The 27,994-nt window shown below is 33.4% G+C and overlaps 4 protein-coding genes and 1 long non-coding RNA gene across 7 annotated transcripts; 2 read left to right on the top strand and 3 right to left on the bottom strand.

Moving 5' to 3' along the window:
- Nucleotides 1-9,977: 9,977 nt before the first annotated feature.
- Nucleotides 9,978-10,794, top strand: LOC136815805 (uncharacterized). The gene is made up of 3 exons (XR_010847764.1): nucleotides 9,978-10,063; nucleotides 10,289-10,369; nucleotides 10,749-10,794. It is a non-coding gene; the product is annotated as an uncharacterized lncRNA (long non-coding RNA).
- Nucleotides 10,795-13,835: 3,041 nt separating this feature from the next.
- Nucleotides 13,836-15,906, top strand: LOC136815811 (DNA ligase 1-like). Its single transcript, XM_067072263.1, has 3 exons — nucleotides 13,836-13,858; nucleotides 14,401-15,415; nucleotides 15,457-15,906. Exons 1-3 carry the CDS (start codon nucleotides 13,836-13,838, stop codon nucleotides 15,904-15,906), a joined length of 1,488 nt encoding a protein of 495 aa, XP_066928364.1.
- A 39-nt stretch (nucleotides 15,907-15,945) lies between these two features.
- Nucleotides 15,946-16,767, bottom strand: LOC136815810 (putative nuclease HARBI1). Its single transcript, XM_067072262.1, has one exon. The coding sequence runs from the start codon at nucleotides 16,765-16,767 to the stop codon at nucleotides 15,946-15,948; it is 822 nt and encodes a 273-aa protein (XP_066928363.1).
- Nucleotides 16,768-17,834: 1,067 nt separating this feature from the next.
- LOC136815801 (uncharacterized) lies at nucleotides 17,835-24,906 on the bottom strand. Of its 3 annotated transcripts, none has more exons than XM_067072252.1 (18): nucleotides 24,821-24,906; nucleotides 24,446-24,514; nucleotides 24,277-24,345; nucleotides 24,109-24,174; nucleotides 23,818-23,970; nucleotides 23,606-23,704; nucleotides 23,329-23,400; nucleotides 22,962-23,059; nucleotides 22,760-22,846; nucleotides 22,522-22,575; nucleotides 22,115-22,168; nucleotides 21,911-21,961; nucleotides 21,723-21,782; nucleotides 21,420-21,449; nucleotides 19,964-20,109; nucleotides 18,583-18,665; nucleotides 18,397-18,486; nucleotides 17,835-18,055 (listed from the first exon to the last, which is right to left on the bottom strand). In XM_067072252.1, exons 1-18 carry the CDS (start codon nucleotides 24,834-24,836, stop codon nucleotides 18,018-18,020), a joined length of 1,335 nt encoding a protein of 444 aa, XP_066928353.1. In that variant the 5' UTR covers nucleotides 24,837-24,906; the 3' UTR covers nucleotides 17,835-18,017. The 3 variants fall into 3 exon arrangements, with proteins under 3 accessions (XP_066928353.1, XP_066928354.1, XP_066928355.1); XM_067072253.1 differs by having other exon boundaries at nucleotides 23,606-23,701; XM_067072254.1 differs by lacking the exon at nucleotides 24,446-24,514.
- Nucleotides 24,907-25,405: 499 nt separating this feature from the next.
- On the bottom strand, nucleotides 25,406-27,462 carry LOC136815809 (uncharacterized). The gene is made up of 4 exons (XM_067072261.1): nucleotides 27,185-27,462; nucleotides 26,316-26,558; nucleotides 25,868-25,903; nucleotides 25,406-25,512 (listed from the first exon to the last, which is right to left on the bottom strand). Exons 1-4 carry the CDS (start codon nucleotides 27,243-27,245, stop codon nucleotides 25,406-25,408), a joined length of 447 nt encoding a protein of 148 aa, XP_066928362.1. The 5' UTR covers nucleotides 27,246-27,462.
- Nucleotides 27,463-27,994: the final 532 nt, after the last annotated feature.

Raw genomic sequence — 27,994 nt, 5'->3', positions numbered from 1 at the left:
TAAGGTATCAGCTGCTTCAAGGTGGATCTCATCACTAAAAGAACAAAGAATTATCTAGGTTTAATAATTTATTATTCACTTTATTTAAATTTATTCATAAACAAAATGTGGAAAATAAATATTCATAATTACACGTGTAACGGAAAGCGCCATGTCGCGGAAAGCGCCATGTCGCGCTTGAGTTTGAAATCAGAGACTATACCTTATTAGTGTATTGGATGGTAGTTCTTCCATTATTGTATTACTTTGCTGGTCATAGTATATTGAAAATTCAGATGTTTTTGCTTCATTATCATCTTCTGTGAAGTCTGTTGAGCAAGCCGCGCTTTTCGGTGGAACTGATGGCGGTAGTGTACCGTCACTGGGTTTGTTTTCAACAACATCAACTACGTCATCAACTTCATCGTCTCTAAAATATTTAAAAGTTGTTGTATAAGAACACTTTAGGTTTCAACATGATCCCTAGTATCCCAGCAAGAATAAAAACAAGTACATATGCTTCTGATTGTGAATTAGTAAACATTTCAATAAAGGTTTTCAGGATTCAAGAAACTGCGCGGCCGAAGAAATCCGTCAAAAACAAACTTACGTTTGGTCATAATCTGAATAACCCATCAACAAATCATCCAGCTTTTCTTCTTCATCACTGTCAAGACCACCTTGAGAGGAATCAATATCAGAATTATCACTGTCTAGCATGTAATTCACAGCATAATTGAGATCAAAACATTTAGTGTTTTTAGAAGTCGCCATTTTGCTTGCATTTCAGTTTCTTGAACTTTGAACCATCACCAAAATATATGTAGCGAAGCTAGGCTAGGCTCATTCGATCGGCAATTTTATAAGGCGCCGTTTGCTTTTTATTTGAGTAGAAATGGACCGCTAGATCAATCAAAATTACATTCTGACGTCATCGTTCCATATGGAACGATTTTAGGTGGACCCGTCCAGAAAGAGTTAAACGTGGAAAACTTTTCGTTGTGAATTTGGACATTTTTCTTCCACGTGCATTTTAAAACGTGGAAATTTTTGCTATGAATTTGGATATTTTCTTCCACATGTGTTTAAAACGTGGAAAACTTTTGGTTGTGAATTTGGACATTTTCTTCCACGTGCGTTTAAAATGTGGAAAACTTTCACTTATGTTGTAAACTTGACATTTTCTTCCACATGCATTTAAAACGTGGAAAACTTTTGGTTGTGAATTTGGACATTTTCTTCCACATGCGTTTACAACGTGGAAATTTTTGCTCTGAATTTGGACATTTTCTTCCACGTGCGTTTAAAATGTGGAAAACTTTCACTTTTGTCGTAAACTTGACATTTGCTTCCACATGCATTTAAAAAAATGTAGAAAAGTTTTCCTGTCAGGCAAACAAAAAGATGTGTGTTTTCGGAATGTGGGTGAAGAAAAAAAGCTTTCATGCGGCCGGCCAGAAAAAAAAATTTATTTGCTTTTTTTGATAACTTAAGTAATAAGATCATTGAAATAGAACTTTAAAGATAACTTTATATACAAACAGTATTCGCAGTATGAAGTAAGCCCTGATATGTATCAACTACTAACAAACAAATCTTGATTTACAAGTGGGAATATCTATAACCAAACTACTTTAATAGCTTGAATGCTATAACTTGAGTTTTTATATGATGAACTATATAGATGAACCCATAGTCTTCGGCCGGGCTATAAAGTTATTTTTTCTTTTGCATTACACTTTTTTTATATAATAACCAGTTAAATTTTTCTGAGCCTCAAATGTTCTTATTTTTTTGCACTTTGAGCCTCTAATCATGTTCTTATTAATAGGATGTAAGTGAGGTATTTTAGGCATTATACTCACTTTTTATTACTTTGACCCCTAAATTGCTTGAAATTGAGTTGCTTCAGGCTCAGCATTGTTCTTAAATTGTTCTTTTTTTTGGGCGATTTTGAGGAAACATGAAATATTCGATTTTCGAGCTACGATCAGTGATAAGTGGTAATATTTCGTTCTTTGGGCATAGAATTCAAGCTTATTTATTACCCTCCCCTGCCATCCAAAGGGCTTTTGATGTGTTCAACAACACTCTACTCGGCGGGTGCGACGCTGGGTGACGGCTAGTCTATATACTAGCTATCTAATTGGTTCGATGGATTATTTATTGAAGTCATTAATTAATGGATGGATGATAGTGTAAAGTATAGCCAATCGATATTTACAATTTTTTAAACTCAATTAGCTATCAATTGCCACAAAGTAATCCATATTATTCGATATCTCATCGACATCAATAGTTGGCTTATTGATCAGTCATTTTTTTACTACCTCAATCATCGTTTAGCTATAGATTATATATATCACTATCAGGCCATAAAACATTGATTAGGTCCATGTTCAATGTTTTTCGTTGGCTTTCAGCAAGTTTTATTGACTGTCAATAGTAAATTATTGACTGTCAATATTTCCCTTTTTTAAGTCAATGTTTTGTATTGACTGTCAATCTAAGTAATGAACAGTCGATGCAAAAAATTGAACATGGACCTAATCAATGTTTTTTGACCTAGTAGTGTATATATAGATTCCAAGTATTAAATTTCTGAAGCTCAGTCCACCTAACAATCAATAGACAGGTATCCTTATACTTCATTTTTTATTCACCTAAAAATATGACATGCTGCCAATTGATTAATCAATTATCAATATCCAATTAATCGATTAGTTATCAATTGCAACTGCTGCCTTATGGAATAAAGTTTATAGAATATAGACCTTATTCTAATTTAGACCGGATCTACATAATTAAAATTACTAACCTGTGAAAAGACTTCTTATTCATGAATCTCGATATAATTTCACTTTCTTAGAAATTTTGGTCGTTAAGAGTGAAGGAAAGAAGGTTAAAGAAAGATTTTTTAGATTATTTTTTTTTTAATTTTAAGTGCCATATCAGGGCCAAACAAACTTTAATTTAAGGTACTATGACTTTTGTAAAAGTGTTTGCCACGCTATAGAGCAAAAGCATATCAAGGTTTTCTTGACTTTATGTACGCCACCTCTGTTACACTTTGTTGTGATCAAACAAAAATATTAAAGCTCAGGAGAAAAGATTTTTCTGGTACCGGGGAGATATAGTCATCCATAACAGATAAAGAGGAAGTTTTGATTTTAAACCTGTTTGCAGGGAATTTTAAGAGTCTGTAGTATGACTTGGTGCAAGTTATGATGTTTATCAATGATGATCAAACTATTAATTTGTGCCTTTGAACAAATTTTTAACAAAATGTTTGTTACTATTGTGTGTTGGTAATTTTAGTTTTCAAATTATTGTATAAATCATGATATTTTCACGTAAGTAATCCAAAAACAATGATTTCAAGGACTAATCTTACTCATCTTGATTTTTTTTACAAATAAAATTGTTAGAAGATGTTATTGACATTGCATCAAAAGAATTTCTATAAAACTTTGTCTGTCTGGACATATAATCCAAAATCTTAAAAATTCTCTTTTTAAATTACATACAATACATTTTGTAAGTTTATCATTTAAAAAAAAAAAAACTGCCGTAAACATGATTTAAAATCAATTTACCTGCAAGTTTTAGGATCACTTAAAATATTGGGTTGGTATCCAGCGCGGTTAATCTGACCATGAATTTTGGTATTTCAACTCTTATTCAAAAATGTTTACGTTTTTATGCTTCTTTTAGAATGAGTTCGACCGCAAATCTTTTTTTAAAACAAAATTCAATAAAAATTCAGCTCCTACCTTAAGGAAACTTATTTTGAAGAAATTTGCATACTGTATTGAGAAAAGTTAAGTCCTTCTAAGGTAGTTTTGTCTTTTTGCTGATAATTTCTTTAAAATTCTTTAAAATTTAACTCAAACTTCAATTTAACTTTAAAAAGTCACAATCAAATTGACTACTCATGATGGCTGGCCAAAATGGCTAGGTTCTTGGAATCTATACAAAATAACTTGTTCTTGTCAATCAAGTCATGGATTTCAAATTCTATTCTATTTTTTTGACAGAAATCTTCAGTTTTTTTATTCATAACACTCTATTTTTCATGATTCCATAGTGTGAGGAGGGCTTTATAAAAAGAACTCTTCAAAAAATGACAAAACAGGAGAATTGATTTAATCAAAAATTAAATTTTTTATCCAACCAATCATTTAACAAAATGTTTGGACTTTTCCCTTTGTAAATATCTAATTGCTTTGTGAATACTTTTTGTTTAAAAAATTCAAAATTTTGTCATATTATTTTGATTCAAGCATTCATTTTAAATCTTCATGAGAGATCTCAGAAAAACACCAAAACACTAGCCCTTGCTTGTTTTAATGTGCGTCAAGTGATATAAGATCTCAACGAAAGACATTGAAGTCTGTCTTAAAATTATGTGGACACAGTCCTGTTTTAACATTTTCTCTACACTCATTTTCCTTTTCATTTTTCTTCAAAACTATCTTTTCAACTGTTTATTATGGCATAAATTGGTGCTGAGAAAATGTTAAGAAAGTAAAGTATCCATAAAATTTTGAAACGGACTTTAAAAGAATTCAAATTTAGTTGGAAGTATCTCTCTATTTCAAAATTCTGAAATTAGAGCCAAGTGTGTGATTGTAACCTCGATTCATTTTCCTCTCTTAAAGTTGATGGATGATTCGAAGGAGAGTACAGAAGTTGGCCGATAAATTTGGTGAAGCCTCTCCTAAGGTCTTAGTTACTGAAGCTGCTCCTTTCCAAGTTACTGAAGATGTTCCTATCCAACTTAATATTTCCCAAGATTTAGACAATATTTATGAACAGTCTGATTTTGGAAGTACTTTCAGCTCTTCAGATGAATCATTCGATACCACTATAGAAGCACTCTCGTCTGAGAATGATGATGATCTTGGCATTCTCTTTTGTGATACAGTATTGGATAAAAATGCACAGTTACAGTCTGACTTAAGAAATGTCGCCACAAAATATAGATTGAGTTGAAGCTGTGTAAACGACTTACTTTCGTCCCTCATTGATTATGGAGTTGAAATACCAAAAGACTCGAGAACACTTCTTAAAACTCAAAGGACTGTTGATGACATAATCCTGGGGAGGAAAGTTCCTACAGATATTTTGGCATTGAAGATAACTTGCAATTATTGTTATCTGAAAACCTTATTGATTTTCCTGAAAATAAATTAAGACTTCTTGTAAACATAGATGGTGTCCCTATTTCAAAGTCATCTAATGCACAACTTTGGCCCATCCTAGGAGCTGTATTTAAATCAAAGTATGTTTTTCCGATTGCTATTTTTTATGGAACTAGTAAACCTTCCTCAGCTGCAGATTTTTTATCAGATTTTGTGAACGAGGTTATCAATTTAAGAAGAAATGGAATCACCTTTCAAGGAACTGTTTTACTGTTTGAGCTTAAAGCACTTATTTGTGATGCGCCAGCTAGATCATTTGTGAAATGGACTATTGGTCATGCTGGCTTTAATGCGTATGAGCACTGTGAGGTGAGAGGTGAAAGAAAGGAAAACAGAAGTGTGTATGACTCTTTTAATGATGATCCACTTAGGACTGTTGAAAAATTCAATGAATTAGGATATGAGCATCATCAACATGATTTGTCACCCCTCATTCCAATAGTTAACTGTATTGATGATTTTCCTTTGGATTACATGCATATGGTACTACTTGGTGTTGTAAAAAGAGCATTGGTTTTTATCTTAAAAGGAGACAAAATTTGCAAAGTATCCCGTCGACAAGCTATTGAGATTTCGAATCGGTTGATCTCTTTACGTAGAAATATTCCTTCCAACTTTAACCGAAAGCCACGCCCTCTAGATGAACTTTGCTACTGGAAAGCTACAGAGTTCCGTCTATTTTTTATTTATCTTGGACCTGTGGTATTGAAAAAGATGGTTTCAAGCAAACTTTACCAACACTTTTTAGCGTTACATGTTGCGTGAACAATTCTGTTACAAGAACATATTGATCTACATCCTGAACTTGTGGTATATCCAAGAGATCTTTTGAAATGTTTTTCTAAAACTTCAAAGTCTGTATATGGCCCTCTTTTCAATGTTTACAATGTTCATTCCATTGTCCATATTGCTGACGATGTATTGAAACATGAATGCTCACGGGTTACGACATAAGTTGGCGCCCCAAAATGGCATACCAAAATGGCACCGCAAATGGTATACCAAATGGCACACCAAATGGCATAGCGAATTTATCTATGTATCTACGCATCTATGTATCTATGTATCTATGTATCTATATATCTACATATCTATGTATCTATATATCTACATATCCATGTATCTATATATCTACGTATCTATGTATCTACACATCCATGTATCTATATATCTATGTATCTATGTATCTATATATCTACATGTCTACGCATCCATGTATCTATGTATCTGCATATCTACACATCTATGTATCTACATATCCACGTATATCTACATATCTACGCATCCATGTATCTATGTATCTATGTATCCTATATATCTACATATCCATGTATCTATATATTTACGTCTCTATGTATCTACATATCCATGTATCCATGTATCTATGTATCTATGTATCTATGCATCCATGTATCTATGCATCCATGTATGTATGCATCCATGTATCTATGTATCTATGTATCTATATATCTACATACCCATGTATCTATATATCTACGTATCTACATATCCATGTATCTATGTATCTACACATCCATGTATCTATGTATCTATGTATCTATATATCTACATATCTACACATCTATGTATCTACATATCCACGTATCTATGTATCTATGTATCTACATATCTACGCATCCATGTATCTATGTATATACGCATCCATGTATCTATATATCCATTTATCTATGTATCTATATATCTACATATCTACGCATCCATGTATCTATGTATCTATGTATCTATGTATCTATGCATCTATATATCAACATATCTACGCATCCATGTATCTACATATCCATGTATCTATGTATCTATGTATCTATATATCTACGCATCTATGTATCTATGTATCTATGCATCCATGTATCTATGTATCTATGTATCCTATATATCTACATATCCATGTATCTATATATCTACATATCCATGTATCTATGTATCTATGTATCTACATATCTACGCATCCATGTATCTATGTATCTACGCATCCATGTATCTATATATCCATTTATCTACATATCCATGTATCTATGTATCTATTATATGTATCTATGTACTTATGTATCAATGCATCTATTAGTCGAGAATAGAGACAAATGAATTTTCCGATACTCAGAGTTTTGTGCTTTTTCAGGCAATCTTTAGTCAGATTTTAAAAACTTATGAAAACGACATTTGTTCACAGTATGATGTCTTCATTCCGGCGTTAAAAGGGCCGGTGTAAAAAGGGCCAAAATTTTTCAAATTTTACTTAAAATTGGCGTTAATTTTGATCATTTTTCTCCATTTAAAGGATTATAATCATGATTCAAAGATAAAAAATGATCCATTGTTTTACTACATATCTAAAACTTCGCAGTGTTTAATTTCGCGGATTTGTAAAAAGAAACCCGCGAAATTGTGCGTAGATATGTAGATAAATAGATACATAGATACATAGATACATGGATATGTAGATATGTAGATATATAGATACATAGATACATAGATACATAGCTACATAGACACATTGATATGTAGATATATAGGATACATAGATGCATAGATACATAGATACATAGATACATGGATGCATAGATACATGGATGCATAGATACATGGATGCATAGATACATGGATGCATAGATACATAGATACATAGATACATGGATGCGTAGATATGTAGATACATAGATATGTAGATACATAGATATGTAGATACATAGATACATGGGTGCGTAGATATGTAGATAAATAGATACATAGATACATGGATACATAGATAAATGGATATATAGATACATGGATGCGTATATACATAGATACATGGATGCGTAGATATGTAGATACATAGATACATAGATACGTGGATATGTAGATACATAGATGTGTAGATACATAGATACATGGATGCATAGATACATGGATGCATAGATACATGGATGCATAGATACATAGATACATAGATACATAGATACATAGTTACATGGATATGTAGATACATGGATGCGTAGATATGTAGATACATAGATACATAGATACATAGATACGTAGATATATAGATACATGGATATGTAGATATATAGAATACATAGATACATAGATACATGGATGCATAGATACATAGATACATAGATACATAGATACAGGATGCGTAGATATGTAGATACATAGATACATAGATACGTGGATATGTAGATACATAGATGTGTAGATATGCAGATACATAGATACATGGGTGCGTAGATATGTAGATAGATAGATGCATAGATACATAGATATATAGATACATAGATATGTAGATATATAGATACATAGATACATAGATACATAGATGCGTAGATACATAGATAAATTCGCTATGCCATTTGGTGTGCCATTTGGTATATCATTTGCTGTGCCATTTTGGTATGCCATTTTGGGGCGCCAACTTATGTCGTAACCCAATGCTCACTCAATGAAATTTCAGCTTTTCGATTTGAGAACTACATGCAGACTTTGAAAAAGATGGTTCGCAATGGAAGTAATCCAATCACTCAAATCGTTAAAAGGCTTGGGGAGATACAAATTAACAGCTCTCTACTGTCAGAAAAACCGAAAAAAGTGCTTTAAGGTAAACTCAAGGGATTGTTTCTTTTTTACGATTGGCGGAGATGTGTGCGAAATCAAGAAGGAAACCGACAAAGGCTACGAGTGTCAAGTTATAAAACGGAAATATTTTGAATCCTTCTACACTTTTTCAATAGAATCTATGAAGCTTGATATCCTTTACTTGCGAGGTTCTACAAAAATTAATAGAACTGAATAATTTACCATATCTTCAATTAAAAAGAAAATGGTCAGACTCTTTTACAAAAACAACTTATTTTTTTCCCTCTATTACATGATGTAGAAAATAATATGTATTAAATTATTTTTGTTTTTTACTCTGCTGACTTGATACTTACTTTAGGTCATTAAAATATGTTCATCGCTAGGAGTAGGGGCCTTGTTGCTGTTAGTAGGTTCGTTTTGAAGGGAGTCTTTTTAAATAATCTCTAATAATAATTTTCCTTGTTATTTTCATATATCCAAGCATATTCCGAGCCGCTGAATCGGAAGTCAGCAACTAGAAGTGTGAAGAAGGCTCATAGGATTCCTAAACTGTGACATTTGCAACCAATATATTTTGATTAGTTTAAGTACTTATATCCATTTTTGCATAATTTTTCTTTCAACGTTAACTGCAAAAAATTAATTTATTTAATTTGTTGAAAATTGCTCTTATATACTTATTTTTCACTTGATTAAATAATAACGGAAAGATTAATATTTGTGTTCCGTTTTTTTTCTTCAGCTATGGATTCGCATCTTGAAGAATTCTGCTGTGTTGCTTTTGTGGAAAATGGCTCAAAAAAGATGGGAACAGTCCTATCGAAGTGGATTTTAAATGGAATTTTGTATTGGCCAAAAACAAATTTCCATCTGCTAATGAAACAACGTGCTCCGCCAAAAGAAACGTGGTATCAAATTTCAGATCACTCTATCTTGTATACTGGTAATTATCTTTAATCAAGTCATTCTATAACCGTTTAGTTGCTCTAATTAAAAAAGACACTTAAAAATCTTTGTCTTACAATAATGGAATCTTTCATTCATTTTAACTTCTCGACCTAAATTTCCAGTTGTTTTGTTTTAAGGGAGTTATGAAAGCTGTATCGCCATCGACAGCTCAACTGAAACTGAAGGTGAAGTTGGAGACGAGTTGCAAGCTGCAAAGTGAACGACGTAAGCTTTTCCAGTGAGGAGTTCGATGCAGAGTCCGATTTGGGTGGAGATTATCTGAATGGCACTGGTGGAAACATTCCTTTGTTTCCTCAAAAGTACACATCGCCAAAAGATGGACTCTCGATCAAACCGTATGTATTAATATCATATGTTTAAGTGTTACAATTGGAGACAGCTATAATCATCGAAGAGCACTTCATTTTAATCCTTCTTGAATGAAATTTGAATATGGTCTGTTTCTTTTTTTACAGTAAAATCCAAACTTCGAGTCTTCAAATATTCTTTTAATATAAAATTCATTCTTTCTAAGTATAAATTTGATGGGATATTTCAATATTGCATTATTTTTCATACAGGGATGGTACTTCAAATTCCAAACAGACACCTGGTGCTTCAAATTTAATTTCTAAGCTGAATTCATCGAATCCTGATGCGAGGTGAATAATATAATAATAATTGAATCCAAATTTAATTCATAATACCTTATTACACAAATATTACTAGTCATTTTATTAACGCGAACTGAAAAATTTCGTGTTAATTTTTTGCGTGTTAATTTCAAGGTCGTTGAATACTTGATTAGTAATATTCGTGTAATAAGGTAGTAATAGTAGAAAAAAAATTATGAAAATATTTTAAAAGCATATAGATTTTAGTACAATTCTAACAATTATATTATTGGTGTTCTTAGTAATTAAATATTGGTATCAAGGCTGTACACATCCCCTAAAAAGATTTTAGATATAATTTTTCGGCCTATATCGTAGGCTTTAGTAGATTTATAAAATAATTTTGTTAAATTTACGTTTGTTTTAGGCATCAACAAAAGTCGATTCAACTTTCATCTGCGAACTCATTGAACGAATCTTCGCCGGTTTTGTAAGTTGACTAAACTATTTCGTCGTAATATCAGGGCTCTGTCCGTGCACACTTTTTTAATAAGAATATAGTGTACTTTGGCTGATGTTGTGCATTAATCTTCTTTTTCTATTGTTCTAAACAGTAGTACTTTTCCTACATTTTTTTAACCACTATAGTCGGAGCCCTTAATACTTTTGAATTTTGAACTCATTTAATTTGGACTGCAGTTGTGATTTAGTGATGATAAAAAATGATACCCTTTGATACCATTTGATACCCATTTTGACGTTGATGATGACTTTGAACCTCCATATATCGATAACATGTCAGGAATAAAAAAGTGATGGTTTAATATTTAAGACAGAGTACACCCTTTTTAAGATGAAAAAACAAATTATACCTTGTGTATTTTTGGATACAAATCTTTATACTTAAACTAAATCTTTTCAGACCGAACTATCTTGGTGGAACTCCTAAAGCCGTCAAAAGATCTGCATCAAGTTAATTTCTGAATAAATAGTCATTGAGGTACTCCAAAAGCATGAGGATTTATGATTCACATTTTGTCCTTTTTAACTCTATTGAGAAGCAATGTTTTAGCACTTAAAGGTCATAACTTTTGATGTAGTTAACCAAATTTGATAAATTACCCCTCAAAATATATTCCAATAGATCAATTTATTATTTGGTTCTTCAGCTATTCCTTCAATAGTATTCATTTTCTTTATTAGAAGACAAGAAGAAGAGGAGAGCTTGGAACTTATTGATGCGGCGAAGATTATGGGTCAGTTTATGTTAGTTTTGTGTACTCCTAGCAAAGTCCTGATATACAGTTTTCTTTGTAAAGCTAATGTGATATTATAGGAGTCAGAAATTTTGATTTTAGTAATAAACTAAATTTTAAGACATCTTTGTCAGGAAATTAAGCATTAAAAACGTTTGTCAGGGACCAATGGTTTAGTCTTGAAGATGCTCTTTCTGTAAACAGTTTTTATGAAATGTGTTAACTTTTATAAGAACATTCACGAGCCTTAAATTTGGCAAAGAAACTAGGAACAAGCTCAGCCTGGGAATTTTCTGAGAACATTTAAAAGCAACCTTTTTTTGGCACTGTTAATACAGAAAGGCATGTTTTCCAGAATATTTTACTCTTTTTCAGCAAAAAGCTTGTTTAGAAGATTTTCAAGGTTTTTTTGAAGATAGAAGTTTTGCTTTGGAAATAATGAAGGTTGCAAAGTACTGTCAAAAAGAACATTAAGAACAGCCGAAAAACATGAAGCCTTAAAATTCCCAAAACTTAAGAACAATTGAGCCTTAGTCAAAATTTACTGGTTCTTTTAAAATGTGATTGCAGTTCATCAGTTTAGGCCTTTGAATTTTATCAATGCATTGCTTAAAAAGCCAACTGCTGTCCGTCTATCTTCAGAACAATTTAAAATGCTGTACGATCGGCAAAACAAGATCATGACAGAAATTGTGAAATTAAGAGCACACGTCGACAACAAGATGGCATTCCTATCGAAGACGATCAATTTCAGCTTCCAGAAGTAAATAGCCAACAAGAAATGGATACCTTGGAAGAAAATCTAAATGATCCTGATTTCTTAGCAAAGTTTGTAAGTATGATTAATTCAGTTAATTTCAATTTAGCTGTCAGAAAAAACGAAATTCAAATCCCCAGCCATAAAGAATATGGGAATATCGATCCCCATTGAGTTTTGGTCCGTTACTTTTACCTCCACTAGCTAATAAAATCCCACCGGGTCTGTGAGAAGGGGGTATCTGATTGACACCAAAAAACAGCGATCAAACAAACATCCTGTTTTATCATAGTAAATTATCTGAAGACTTTGTGTCATATCTTTGCACTGAGTAGATGCTTTTGAACGTTTTTTCAACAGTGATTATGCTCTGAAATTGAAGAATTACCTCTTTGAAAATGGTGATAATATCTCAGTAAAATTTTTCTTTTTTCTTATCTATATCTTCATTTTGAAAGATTTTTTCAACTTTCTTTTTGATAATATCCACTTCCGGGTTAACTTGTCGACCGGCACCTGCATCTCTACCAAATTGAAGGTGAAATTAAATTCGATCTCTTTTTATAGAAATCTTGTATCGCACGAATTGGCGGGGTTGAAAATGGTGATGCTACTATTCTAGTGATGGAAAAGTAAGTAGTGATAAAAGAGATCCTTCGGTCTTCTAGATATTTAAATGTCTAATAACAAAGATCTTTCAATACTGAAAACGATAGTGCTTCAAATCTTGAGATGGTGATTTTCAGTTCATAGTTCTGAATGTTTTCTGACTACTGGTTTTGTACGTCCGATGTTTATTATGCATGGTTCTTCAACGAGGCAAAGGAAAACAATGCTCCATTTAATTGCAACACTTTTTAAATAAAAAGACTTTTTTTCGAACGTGCATAGCAATTCCTTTAAATTAAAGTTAACTAAACAAAGACCAAGTTTTTTTCCCAAATGGGGTAGATCCCAGTGGGTCACAGAGGCAGGGGTGTTGTGTTACATCGTTCTCTTTAAGAAATCACAATTCAAAATACATAGATCATTTTCAAAACTTTTTTTCTTTAGATTTTTTACAAGAGCTTTCTTAGGCGGTGGTTACACGTAGCCGGGATGAAATTCACCCCGGGGTGAAATAAAAAAAAGTTTCACCCCGGGGTGAAATTCACCCCGGTCTATAAAGAAAACACTGTTTCTGTATACACGTATTTAGGCGGGGTGAACTCACCCCGGGGTTGATTTCAAATTTTTGAGGATTTTTTTTGCAAATTTTTGCAGATTTTTACATGTATACACAATTTCTTTTCCACCCCGGGTTGAAAAAAAATGTGCGTCTGTTTTTATTTTATTTTGCAATCCTGAATTGCTTCGTGCAAAAGTGCTCGCGAGCGAACACACATTCTACATGTTTTTTTTGCAAAACATCTACATTTTTGGTGCTACGAACGTGCCCATTCTCTCTCTCCTCTTTCTTTTATATTTGAATGCTTTTGAGTAAGGTTGTGGAACATAAAATATGGGAAGAAAACGAAAATCCTGGTAAGAAGCTTTCTTTCTGTCATGTTTGTATGTTTACTACCTGCTTGAAAAATATGTCACTCTATTTCCAAACTAACCGTTTATCCGTGATGTATGAAGAAAATATGTCTCTATAATATATCTTGAAAAATATAAAGTAAAGAGGAGTATTGTCAGTCCCAGTATTGTATTTTTGTCATCTGTAATAACACCCCTGTCTCAGTGACCTGATGAGAATTTTTTAGCCAGTGGGGATAAAACGAAGGCGAATTTCGAATTCTGTTGTTTACAGCGCAAAAATCCAGTAGGGATTTCCAAAATTTTGGTGTTCTTCCTAGTGGGGATGAGACTTCAGTGTAGTTTCACAATGGGGATGAAATTTTAGGGTATTTCTCTCACCGAGACGAATTTTTGGCCAATTCTTCCTGTGGGGAGGAGGTCCCACCGGGTCTGTGACACAGGGGTGTGTAATAATAACTTAATGTAATGTTTCTACTTTTTCTATTGTGTAGCCCTGTTGCTGATGGCTCAACAAAAGCAAAATAGCCCTCATGTCAAAAAAGTCCAAAAATACCAGATGACGTTGAGGAGTTAGCAGAGAAAGCACCACCACCAGCCAATAAGGAAGTAGACCCTACTAATCAAAGTCAACAGTCGAAAGAATCAGCATTTAATGAGGAGATCACAGCTGAAAACGATGGAGCCGAATCAAACAATGGAACCAGTCCCCTGAACGAGTCTGTAGTTGATGATGGTCCGACGGACAAAGCAATTAGAGACGAAGGAGCTGAGCCAACTGAGCCAATACCTCGGAGCGAATCTACTGTCAAAAAGACGACAAGAGGGAAAAATCCAGCAAAATCTAAGGCGAAAGTGAAGAAATCCGCAAGTACCAAAGATCCCACTTCTGACAGTACCGAAGAGCCGGCCAAGCCAAAACGATTCAAATGGACATTTGATATGCAAGTCCAGCTTTTGCAGGTCTTAGTCGGTATCAAAAGTGAATACGAATACAAAGGTCTTGATTTCGAAGCAGATCTACCACGACTTTATTCTGAGGTACGGGAAAAGATGTCAAGTCTTTACGATGGATTTGGTCCTTTCGAACGGGAAGTTTTACCGAAAGACCTCACCCCTGAACAGATGAAGGACGCAAAGGCCCGGATCGATAAAGAGAAAAAGGAAATCAAACTTGGTTATGACAGATCAAAACAAAAAGTTCGTGATGTCAGACAAGACTACCGTAAAGCCATCACAGAGGGGAGACGATCAGGAAGTGGCAGGCTGATCGAAGTAAATTGGGAGACTTTGAAGCTCATTTGGGGCGGCTCCCCTGCTACAAACACTCTCAAAAATTCTATAAATTCTCTTGAGGGTGAAGAAAATGAAATGTTTGAAGACGAAGAGGAGCCCTTAAAGCTACATATTATGGACAATTATGAATCCCAACCTACATGTGCAGATCCAGTCAGTGACGTGTCAAACAGCGAGAATCTAACTAACGACGAGCAAGTTGAAGTTAACGATCGAGAACCAAATCAAATCGATATGCAAGTGCAAAAAGAAGGAGCGGCTGAGGTTGGAACTGAGGAAATGAGAACGAAAACAAGGAAAAACAGGCTCAAAAGCAAAAGGAAACCATTCAAAAGCAACCAATCAAAAACCAGTTTGTGGATAACAAGCGCAAAATGCTTGAGAAGCAGTTATCAGCAAACCAAAGAGACCAGGTTTATCTTACGATCGCTAAAGATGAGTTCTTGATGAAGCAAAATATGGTAGACGCTTTGTCGGAAGCTACAAAGGAATCTAACAAAGCTTTTTCTGACATTTCAAAATCGATAGAAAAAGTCGGAAACTCGATCGAAAGTGGCTTGACAACATTGGCACTAGCTATCGGTGGAATGACCAACTTCAATGGCCATCCTAATGCAGCTTACCCAGTCCACCAACCCAGCGCCTATCCCATGGCACATTCTTCAAGTACCCCACATCAAAGTCGTTCCTCTTCTAACCAATCCTTTACAGAATCATTGTCAAGTGAAGGAAATATTTCTTTTAAAAATTTGTAATTATCTTTTACACTTTTTACCATTTGGTCTAAGAAAAAATTACAAACTTTCCTTGAAATAATTTGTTAGGGTTTCTCTCACTGATCTTCCAGCAGACGAATCATAGGAGTAAATCTTATCCTTGGTGTTGGTAAATTTCCTCTCGTCACGCATTATCATTTCGACCAAATTCTGATCTACATCAGCCTTTCTCTTTTCACAAAAATTATGTAGAACGAAACAAGCAAAAATTATATTAGGTAATCTTTCAACTGGGATGTCCATGGGACGTAGTGGGATCCTCCAACGAGCCTTGAGTCGTCCAAACGCACATTCAATTTGATTTCTTGCTCCACGCAGCATCAGGTTGAAAATTACTTCTTCATTATTTCGGCAAGATTCATATTTTTTCATCAAATAGGGTAGCAAAGGGTATGCTGGGTCGCCAAGAAGAACTCGAGGTGCCGATTTTTCCGCTTCGCCCATTTTCCTATCAAATAGCTCAAAATTATGTTCGATGAAGTTTTTTTGCACAGTCGAATTTGCAAAGACACGGGCATCATGAACACTTCCTGGCCATTTGATTTCAACGTCAATAAATCTCCCATAAGCATCACAAATTGCTTGGCAATTCAGCGAGTAATACATTTTGTAGGAAAAGTAATCATGAGGAACTTCAGTAGGCTGTTTAATGGGAATATGTGTACCATCCACACATCCGATAACTTGTGGGAACCCAAAACGTTCGAAAAATTGAGCCGAAGTTCTCTCTACGTCGTCTTTCTCAGTTGGGAATTTTATTAACTCCTTTCGAAGGTTGCGTGAAACGATTTTCCTGCATGAATCCCATGGCTGCAAATAAATATATGCACATAATGACATGCATAATTTAAAGATGGTACCCCAGCAGTGATAAATCAATTTAGAATGGCAGCCTTGACCATAAAATATAGACAGTGTGGTGGAAAGTCTGTTTAGACAAACTAGCCGTTGCTAGCAAAATAAGGAAAACTATTTAAATTTATTTTCAGCATTAATAAGAAGATAATTTGAATCATGGCTGAAACTCTCTTGAATATCGGTAGCAAAAGATGTGTTGTTCTCGATTTTGCGAGTTATGTTAGTTCGCTACGGGATCGTTTCGTTGCCAAGTCTCGAAAAAGGTATTATGTACACTGGATATTTTGTGTTCCTATTTCATTAAGTTATTTTGTCTTTCACTTTTATTGAGAATATATAATAAATAAATAGACTTTAAATAGACAATTTAAAGATTTGTACAAATTTATCAATATTTTGCATTTTGAAATTTTATTTATAAAAATAAATAGAGAATTTTATTTAACTTTCAATAAATCCAAAATCCCATGGAAAGTACCCAAGGTGAGTGTTGTTGTGTGTTAATGATCAGCCCTTAAGAAAATTTTTGCAATCCACATGTAGTCTGCTAGTAGTCCACAAAGTGCCAATCTGCAATGTTTCATTTGCAACCTACTCTGCAGACTACATGCAGACTGTTTTGCAGATTGTTCTGCAGATTGGTTTGCAGATTGTTCAGCGGATCGCTTGCAGATTGTTCAGAGGATTGCCTGCAGATTGCCTTTTGTTGCAGGTTGCTTGCAGATTACTTTAGTCTGCAGAATGCTTGCAGATTAGAAAAGTAGTCCTCGAATGAAACATTGCGGACTTAAATGACCTGCAATCTATTGCAGACTGATATTGCAGTCTACTGCAGTCTGTTCTGGCAGTCTTAATGCAGACTGCTTTTGCAATCTATTGCAGACTGGTTTTGCAGTCTATTGCAGATTGCCCTGAAGTCTGCACTTTGCCCCTTGCAGATTGACATATCAAAGATTTTCTGAGACTTTCAAATCAAAGTCGTGCTGTCGTCTCGAAATTATAACTACGTTACTTATTTGGGGGGATGACATAACATATCAGAGAATTCATCAATTATTTAGTCTTTTAAAGTAATTCTCTTTAGAATAAAAAAGGAACATATTACAACAAAAAACTAAAAAAGATATCGGAACCAAACAGAACAAGGACCATAAGAATCAAAACTGATAAAAAAGATACCAAATAGACACTTTGGTTACGTTCGTCACTCTTCATTCAGCTCGTTCGCCGTTCTAACTGTCGGCCGTTGGTTGCTTTTTCTGTTGTTTGTCTGAAAAATAATGGGCGTGAAAATGGTATTTTTGTTGACTTTATTAAATGATTTGATAAGTCATTCAGTAAGTTTCTCTAAATTTTGAATCACTCATACTAAAATATTAGCCATAATCACACCTTGTGATAATAATATTGGTTAGAACCATTCGCGCCCATTTTACCACCCTTACGCCCTCGATTCGATCGAATGTTTTCGGCCGACGTAAAGTTTTTAATTATGTCCGCACATGGCCTTCCTTTCAAAACAACCCGTTCAAGATGTCGGATATCAATTTCACGAAGCTATCACATTTTAACTCATATCTTCAGATATCTAACGAATCAGCCAAAGCTTACCTAAGCGACGTTTAGCACTACAGATCTTCTGAATGATGCATTTCACTATTTGTGATTTTTTGAGTCCTGGAAATTTCTTCTGTCCATGTACTGAAAAAGAACAAGAAGCTCCATACCAATTCATCAAGAAGACACAATAAACAAAAAAGGTCACCTGATGTCTATCAATGTAAGTTATTTCCTTACCTATGATATCTCCGATTATGGCAGGGCTGAGAGCAACTTTTCTTTCTCCTGTTGACCTATTTTCTCCTCCTTGTGCAGAACACCTATTGAAGTAAGAGATACATAAGTTAAAGGAAAACCAAAAATTCTTACACTCGACCAACTAACTCGCTTTCACAAAATTCACAAAAAAAAAATATAATGTTTACTAGCATAAACTTTTGCGAATCGTTGGATAAAAAAGAGGATTTTTGAATGAAAAATGCCTCAAAAGTTTTTTTTAAATCCGATTAAAACGGTTGCTCATTGACTTTAGAAAAGTATTAACAGATGAGTATACCTTAATGGAACTTATTTTGGTGGGAAATAATTTTGGCGAAATTGGCGACCGAACTTGAAATTTGCCAAATTTAGTTCTCACCAAAATTAATTTTTTTAGGTCATTCCCACCAAAATTAAAGAAATTCACCATTTGCCAAAATGTGTTCTCGCCAAAATAAAAAAATCGTTGATTCACCAAGAAATTTTTGAATAAGTGTTCGTCAAAATTAGTTCCCACCAAAAAAAGTTTCCTTTTAAGGTATGATGAAAATTGGATATTTATACGTATATTTATTACAATTCCGAGGTTTTATAGGTTTCCCATTTTGTAAAGAATTTTTCGCAAGCGTAAACTTTTGCTAATCGCCATGTTAAGAATTTTCAAAGACATTTACTTTAATGAAAAAGGTCAAAATTTGCAAAAGTTTTTATGGTTTAAGTAGTTATTCCCTTCACCAATAAGGCTCAGCCAAAGAAATTTTTAGAATCATAATTTCCAAAACTTCAGAAAATAACAGAAGAATGAAGAAGAGAATTACAAACAAAATTGGTAATTTTATTTTGTTTAATCTCTTATAAATAGCACAGCTTGGTCTCTAAAGAATGTACACTTTCTTAAATACCCTCCCGTCATAATTTTTTTACCAAGCATAGGGTTAAACATAAGTCAAAGCTCAAAATTGAGCATAGCTGGCCTCACCAGAAAATTGGAGTTGCTCACAAAAAGTGTGTGAAAAACCCTCATTCAACAGTCAACACTCTAAAATCTTTAGTTTTCTCGGACAACAAGTGATGTAGGAAATAACCTTCCAAATTGGGATTTATTTTATAGATTTGGACTATTTTTTTTCTTTTTCAGTAAGTGCCTTCCCTTTCTTAAAAACTAATAAAGGGGGTCCCAATAAGGTCCAGCGTGGGGTGCTTGACACACGTGAGTAGATTTTAAAAATGTGAAATGTTCAAAAGATAGTGCTACTCAAACACATATTACCTATTTATTAAAAAAATGTGTAGGGAATATGTGTTTGTGTGTATGCTGATAACGTGTAGGACCACCTTAAATAGTGTTTAGGTATCATACCCTACTAATTCCTCGTCAGTAAAAGAAAGGTCAACTAATGCTCCTATCAATTTTGACCAGTCTTCAAATGATTTTGATTTCCATCTCAAATCGTCTATTTCTTTTCGTGAGAAAACCAGTGTTGTTGTGTATGGAAGTTTGATGTTCTGTTAATAAAAAAATAAAGTTTTTAATTTTAAAGTGTTAAATGATTATCACCTTAAAGCCAATCAACATTATATTTTATAAGGTCTGAATAGCTGCTTCAAAAAGTGCTGAGCTTGCATAGAGATTATAGTTAGAGATAGTTATTCCTCAAGTAGATTAAAACAAAAATGGTTTGAAAACCTCAATTCAATTTAAATTTAACATATAACAAATTAACCGGCTAGTTCGAAACACGGGTCACGGGTCACGGGTCACGGGGCACGGGGTACGGGGCACGGGGCACGGGGCATACAATTTACAGACCGGAAAAAATATAACGATATCATGACGTATAATTCATAACACGTACTACATAACACATATAATAGTACTAATACTACTAGTATAGTATGTCTGAAACAATTATATACGAATAGTATTATCATGAAAATTTTTCAATAATATGTCACCCACAAATTTTGACAAAATGATATTGAATGACAAAAATATTGTCAAAATCCTGAAATATAAGGCCTCTGAACCAATTTACAGCAAAATGTTTTTTCATAGTCAATAGGATGCTAATCATGTGACTGGATATCGATTGACATGTTTTAAAATGATTAAATGCTGCAAGATAGTGGTTTTAGAGATATGAGTATAATTACGTCATTTTTATTAAAAATTCATAATGGTAGGTGGAAAATATTGACACATTTATAAAATACCATCATTTCTACGTTATTATCCATTAAAATTATATTCATACTCAAGGTGATGGAGGGGATATAATGAGATATGATTTAACAATAGCCGTACTATCATTTTCGTGAGAAAGCTCGCTTTTCAGGCGATGGGAGTTGTAATATGTATATTACTTATATAACACTAAAAGTGTATTATTGATAATATAAGCTTATTATATGTATGTAATATGTTGCGGTGTTTTCTGGTCTGCATTATACATGACGCAAACTTCGAAAGCACGTGGAAAGCACGTGGTTAGGTTTTAGCGTTTTAAATAGTCATACGTGGATAAAATACCTTAAAATTGATTTTTTCGATAATTTTTAGTGTTTTTAAAACATTTTCTGTTTGAATTACTTTGATCTGAGCTGCCCCGTCACCCTGTGACCCGTGCCCCGTAACCCGTACCCCGTGACCCGTGACCCGTGACCCGTGTTTCGAACTAGCCGCAAATTAACATAATATGTTGAATTGCATGCTTTCTAGCATCATCAATTTACAGTAAAGCATAATTTTAATATAATCTTAAAACTTAGGCTGTAGATGTTTAGTTTTCCTAGAAATTGAAAGATCAGATGCTTACTCTGATATTGTCAAGTTCATGCCTTTGATTCTAAAATAAAAACAAGAAAAAAACTAGAAAAAGGTTACTCCTCCTGCCCTAGCCAAAATACAAGGAGATAGTGTTGATGCCTTTCAGAAGTTGAAACCCTCTTTAAAAATTGCAACTGTTGTAGAAAAAGAATTTTGTATTCCTCCAAACCTAGAATAAAACTTAATTTTCGCAGCTTCTATATATTGATAACTGTTTTAGACTGCAAAAATTAATTTCAATAAGGTAACTTTAAATTGTTTCAAGTTTTATAAAGAACTACATGATTATTACCTTTTCGAAATTACTGCCTTGACTAGATTGTTGAAAATCATCAGATTCTTGACTGGATTTCTGAAATAATTTGTTTTGTATTTTATATGGATTGTGATAGATAAGCCAGCAAAGAAAATGAAAGTGAAACTCTTCGTCATAACAAGCACAATAGTAAAGAGAAAATAAGTCATTGATAAAATACTTACTGTATCAAAGGTGTCCTTTGTGACGTTATTTGGTGTATTCCGCAGCAATTGCTAAAATTAAAGTGGATTATATACTGAGTATACCAACACTATTCTACCCGAGCTTGTTGTGCCTGGTTCTTCTTTGTTTTAACTCTGTTATTTTGACCACTGGAAACAAAAATAGTTTGTTCATTTACTTTTGTTTTTTGATGAAATGGTTACCTTTGCAGGCTTTGTCATTGTGGACGCACCAGATAGAGGTGTCACAGTAAAATCCTGAAAGTAGTTTAAAAAGAAACTGGTATCAAACAAAAGATTTAATAAAGCAGGTAGACATTTTTTCAAATACTTATTTGTCTTGTCTGCATTACTACGGCATATTATTTTAAAAGTGTTAATTCTTTTACGAAAAAAAACTTGTTTGAGGTCCATAACAGGAGGCACAGATCGAGCTTACAAGTTCTGTACGTAGTATAAAAGAAAACTCTCAGTGTAGCCATTTCTGTGAAGATGTCTAAAATAGATTATATTGACCTCTTGAGAACCAATCAAAAGAGTGCATTTGACCTTTATTGACCTAGCCAGTGAATAAAAAATTATTTTTGTATTCTAGATCAGTGTTGTGTTACCTTTGCATGCTTTGTCATTGTGGACACGGAAGATCGAGGTGTTGCTGCTAGTTCCTAAAAGGCATTCAAATAAGAACAAAATGATACCAGCCGTATAAATTTTAGTAAGTGCTTGTAGATTTCACAAATGAGAGGTGCTATTTGCAGGAAGATCATCAGAGTTTCCCTACATTAATTAATACAAAATTTATTTTAGAATGTATAAAATGTTTTAAATTAGTGTTGAAAATATTCAAACCTTGTTTATTTTGTGTGCGGTGTTCACCTTTTTTACACCAACCAAGTGATCTTCACATCTTCCGTGTGAGCCTGTTTCTGGTACATACTATTGTTTGAAAATAATTTACACTTGATCAATTTCCCATGACAAATGTCTCAAATAGTTATTTTGCTTAATTAAAAGATCATAATTATTTAAATATAATTTTTAGTGAACTCACATTGGTTCCACAGCTGGTATCTTCAACTGATGACTTGAAAGAATCTGTCACCATCACAAGATCTTTAACAAGGGTTTCGAATAATTCCAACTTTGACCCTGAAAAGGTAAAAGAAAATTTTTAAACTAATATTTGATTGACGCCTACATTCAGATTCCAATCTCTTTTTTTTATTCTGAGAGGATGCAAACAGATAGTAGAGGCCACTATGTCTTCTAGTGCAGGTTTAATTTTGCGATTTTGTATTTTAGAAAAATTTGAACGGTGTTAAATTTCGCAAAATTTGACTTAAAAAATCAGGAAACTAAGCACATATATAACATAATATCAATAAGGTAACAGAAGTTTTTTGAAATGAATTCCTTACTTTGCTTTTCGATTAAGGCTTTTGCTTCTTCCAGGCGATCTTCAACTGATTGGCAGTTTGAACATCTCTTTACTATTAATAATAATTGGAAGTTGTTTGTTGACAAAAAACGCTAAGCATTAGGAAACAAATAAGTATATGATGATAATAATCTGTTGTTCAATCTGCTTTAAAAAAGCACCAAAACACAACCAGTTTGAACATTTGAACAATTTTAAATCTCAGTACAAGTTAATCATTTTTAATAAAACAAACTGATGAGACATTGGTGACCTACATGGTTTCAATGTTAAGTACTCGGGTGAGTTATCGTTGACTTCAGGTGTTGGATGCTTTGGCAGTTCCTTTGTTGAAACTTTTGTCATTGTTTCTTCTACTGAAATTATAAGGAAATGAATTCAATCTCAATCTTTGCAACTTTTCATTATTTGTAATTGAATATTATGTTTTGCCATTTTGAGATTATGTATTAACAAAATTATTGTATACCTTCAAAAAAGATCTTTTCCTGTGAATTTTGATCCGGCAGTCTTGTAGTAAGCGAATATTGTTGTTTTTGTTTAACTACTGGGTTATTCATACTTGTTTGTATCCTCAGGCAGTCTTCAGGTGAAAAAAACGGTTTGATGCCAGCGGGAATATCTATGAGATAATTTGATATTTTACAAAATATTTTTTGATAGCCTAAAAAATATCTTGTACAAAAAGGATGTCAAAAGAATTCCTAAAAAATGTTATTTTCTCTGGGTCAATTTAGTCAACAAAATTAAATTTACTCACTGTTTGTTATTTTTGGACTTTCATCAGGCGAGAAACAAGGTTGTGTTGCGTTATGATTAGAATTTCCTGTAAAATATCAAGTAAAAAAGGTAATTAATTAACATTCTGAAAATATATTTAAGATTTAATTTCAAATTTCTCTTAAAATTAATAATTTTGTTTTCTTACCATTGTTTTTGCTTTGACTCCCTTCACTTGATTTCACGGGTGAAAATATGCCTTTCGTGATGTTGGGTCCTGCAATAAAGAACAGAATAAATTTTTAATTACTAAAATATTCATTTTGATATATGTCAATACAGGAGAAGATTGTTTGAAGATATTAGCTAACACTTACCATACTTGTCTTGTGTCTTTTGAAGAAAATTGTCTAAGAGTTCTTCAGACAAATCATTTTTTGCATTTTCTGAAATGGGAAATGAAAAATGTCTGTTAAAGTCTGTTGTGATGCAGTGATGCAACTTTCTGTCTGTAGACAGAATTCCGCTCCGTTCAGTTTAGTTTTTTTTTTTTTAGAAAGGTCCAATAAGCTTAAGTATAACATAATAGTATACAGTATATGATGAACATATTTTGAACAAATTCCAACAAGCTTAAGTATAACATAATAGCATATGATGAACATATCTCCTGAAAGTAATATGGTTATTTTTACTGTTGACCTTTGTCAGAAATTTGTATTTGAATACAAAATCTTAATGTCAATACTTACCGTCAACCTTTTCCATTAGCTCTCGACCAGCTATGTTGCTTGCCTCTATTTTTGCCTTTTTTTCTTCTGCTTTATTAGATTTTTCCGATTCTATAAAGTCAATTATGTAAAAAAACAAGACTTGCTTTTCAATGTCCTTACATGCTTTTTTTATATTAGCTTAACGTTATTAAGCATACTAAAATTTTTCCAAAAGTTTCTTTGAGGGACCACCTTTTTTGGTATTTTAGTACACATGGTACTAAAACACTTTTTGAGCTTTTTTGCAGTACCACCACATCACTAAAGGTCATGATATCTGAGATTTTAATACCGACCCCCCCCCCTTATTGTGACGTTACTATTTGTCCAAAACCTCATGAAAAATTAGAGACTAAATAGAAAACATAATTTGAGCCTAGTCTAAAATATCCCTAAGCATGACTGAGAGCTTGTTTCCCAAAAAAAAAACATATGCTTATAAAAAAAACATGTATTTTCAACAACCTTATTAAAGTTATTAGATGTCAAGTCACTGACCAATATAGTTATTTGTAACTTGTCTGCGTTACCCTGTAAAAATATTCAATTAAAAGAAAAGATGCATTAAAAATAGCATGAAGAAAAAATGAAACTAAGATTATTTTTTTTAACAATTTTGCTTTTCCCACTTTTCTTTTCTGTTGATGACGGTTCTTTTTCTTCCATGTCTCCTGTAGAAAAATTAACAGTGTGAACAGTCAACTATTTTTATTTAATGATATAATTGAAAGAATCAAGGGGGGTGAAGCAGTTAGTACAAGACATCATGCCTACTGACTGCTTTTTTGCAAGAAGTTAGTAACAACACCACCACCACCCTTGGTGCACTTAGTACAGTTAGTACTAACTGAATATCGGGTCAAGTTTACATAAAATTTTTGGAGACTATTTGATTTTTTCTCATTCTCTACAAAAGGTCTTATTTTCTTGTATGATATATCATTTGGACCAAATTTTATCATAATCAAAGAGGGCGAGGTATCACACCCTGAAGACTCTAAGAAAAAATAGCTCTTAACTGCTTACTTTCCGTGTTATGTTCATTTTGATCGTCTTCCTTCTCTATAAATAAAGTTATATTTTTTATCCATTTTTCATTTTTTTCTAGCTTTGCAGTTCAAATTTCAACAGTTGGCAGGGCTGGAATCATGACTTATCCCTTATCCAAATCGATTCGCTTGTACAGACTATCAAAATTCTGCACCCTTCCTCCAGCGAAATAATCGCAATATGCATTATTCGACACGATGACATTTCGTTAATAAAATCTCTGTTTTGACTTGGACTGTAGATGGATTTGCTGAAGTTGACCGCAGTGAAAAATCTTTGGAATAATATACACGAGCCTCTGGTGTACCGACGAACAGTTCAAACATGTTATTCAGCATACGGCTGAGATTTTGGATCGAATACAGTGAATTCTTATTGTGTTAGAACTTACTCGAGAATTCTTTCAAAATAAAAGAAAAATAACCTGTTGTTTCTGACTTTCTTTTCCTCCCACCAATTTTCCTCAACACTGCAGGGTAGTAAAGTTTATCATGTGGGTATAGACACAGTACTTTCATACTCGTCTTGAGTTTTGATGATTCCAATAGTTCCCCTGTCACGATGTCTTTTGGGCATAGCGTGCCATAAGGTAACACCATAGTTAAACAGTTTCCATTTGCCTCTTCCACTGTAAATAGTATGGTCAGTAGGGGACCGTTATCAGCGCCTAAATACCAAGGAAAACTACACGTTTTTTTTTGAAGAAACTAGTTTTACCGAGCAGCCTCAATGTTTCTTAAGAAATTGGACTTTTGAGCCTTTAATGTTTCTGAACTTTTTGACATACAGTAGTGTTTATTTACAATTTTATTTTCATGCAAAGAAAAAAAACATTTGATTGGAAAACTCTTAAAGAACCGAATTAAAAATGTCATTTTCTGAGCCTCAGCATGTTTCTTAATTTTTAGGCATTCTGAGTTGAGTCACATGTTTCTTAAAAAAAAAACGTGTAGTCAGAAAAAAAATTAAGAAAGTAAAAGTCGCAATTTTGACTTAAATACAATTACAAACATTCATTCTATGGACTTTACTGCAGACCGTGGTATTTACTATGGTTTTCTACTCTTATCACCCTCCTAAAATTTATCATCAAAACCAGAAGTTACAAGACAATAAGACAAGTCTTGTTTTGTACAACACCCCTGTCTCACAGCCCACGTAAAAATTTTTCTTCAAAATCCCGATGGGTAAAGAAATCTTATTGTTTAGAGGTCCCAGTGGGTTTGTGACATAGGTGTTGTACATACAGTATAGGAAAACATTTGCAATATACAAACGTAAAACTTTACTTACCAATTTGATCTACTTGTGCAAATTTAGATGAGGGTTTTCTGTCTCTCGATGGGCGTTCCATTTTGTTTTGTAAGCACAATAGCAAGAAAAAATCCTGACCAGTAATTCTTATAAAAGATGCACCTTCAAACTCGCTTTTTTCGAAAATAAAATCTCTGGGGGCTTTTGTGGACGAAATAACATTTCGAACAAAAACGTTCGATTTGATAATTCGAACGCTGAAGTCGTTCCATTGCGTAAACAAGCTAACAAATTGGAAGGGGAACGGATAGCCGTCATTTGTGTACATATAAGGATTGTTCTGTTCTCCACCCAGGTGAGGAAATTGTTGTTGTGTTTCTGTTTGTCATTATTATTTATTACTTGCACTGACTTGCAAGTAGTCATTAAGATGGCGAACCCAGGAAAAGGTAGTCTAAAAGGGCTTTCCAGAACGTCGATATATAGACACAGGGATGAAATTTACAAGAACAGACTTGAAGATTGTGATTATTTCAAGGATTGTTCCATTGTGGAAAACTTTGTTGAGTCAGATAAAGAAGACCATTTTTTTGATGCCATCGATGATGAAATGCCCTTGTAGAGCCAGAGTGATGAACAAGTGTATGGTTGTCAATCTGAGGAGGGTGACATACCTGGATATTTCCTAGGTGAGGGTTTTACTGGGGTCATCTAATTATACTGCAAATCTCTTATTTGATATTTGAAGCAGCCATTTGACTAATGGAAAAGTTTCTCGTAGGTGCCAAATAAACGACCCCCCCCCTAATCTTTTAGCTTAAGTGTATAGAGTTATGGACATGTAAAAAT

Source organism: Clytia hemisphaerica, unplaced genomic scaffold (genome assembly GCF_902728285.1).
Source record: "Clytia hemisphaerica strain Z4C2 unplaced genomic scaffold, Clytia hemisphaerica genome assembly, whole genome shotgun sequence".
In the NCBI taxonomy this organism is placed as follows: domain Eukaryota; kingdom Metazoa; phylum Cnidaria; class Hydrozoa; order Leptothecata; family Clytiidae; genus Clytia; species Clytia hemisphaerica.
This window is presented reverse-complemented; position numbering and strand designations above follow the sequence as displayed.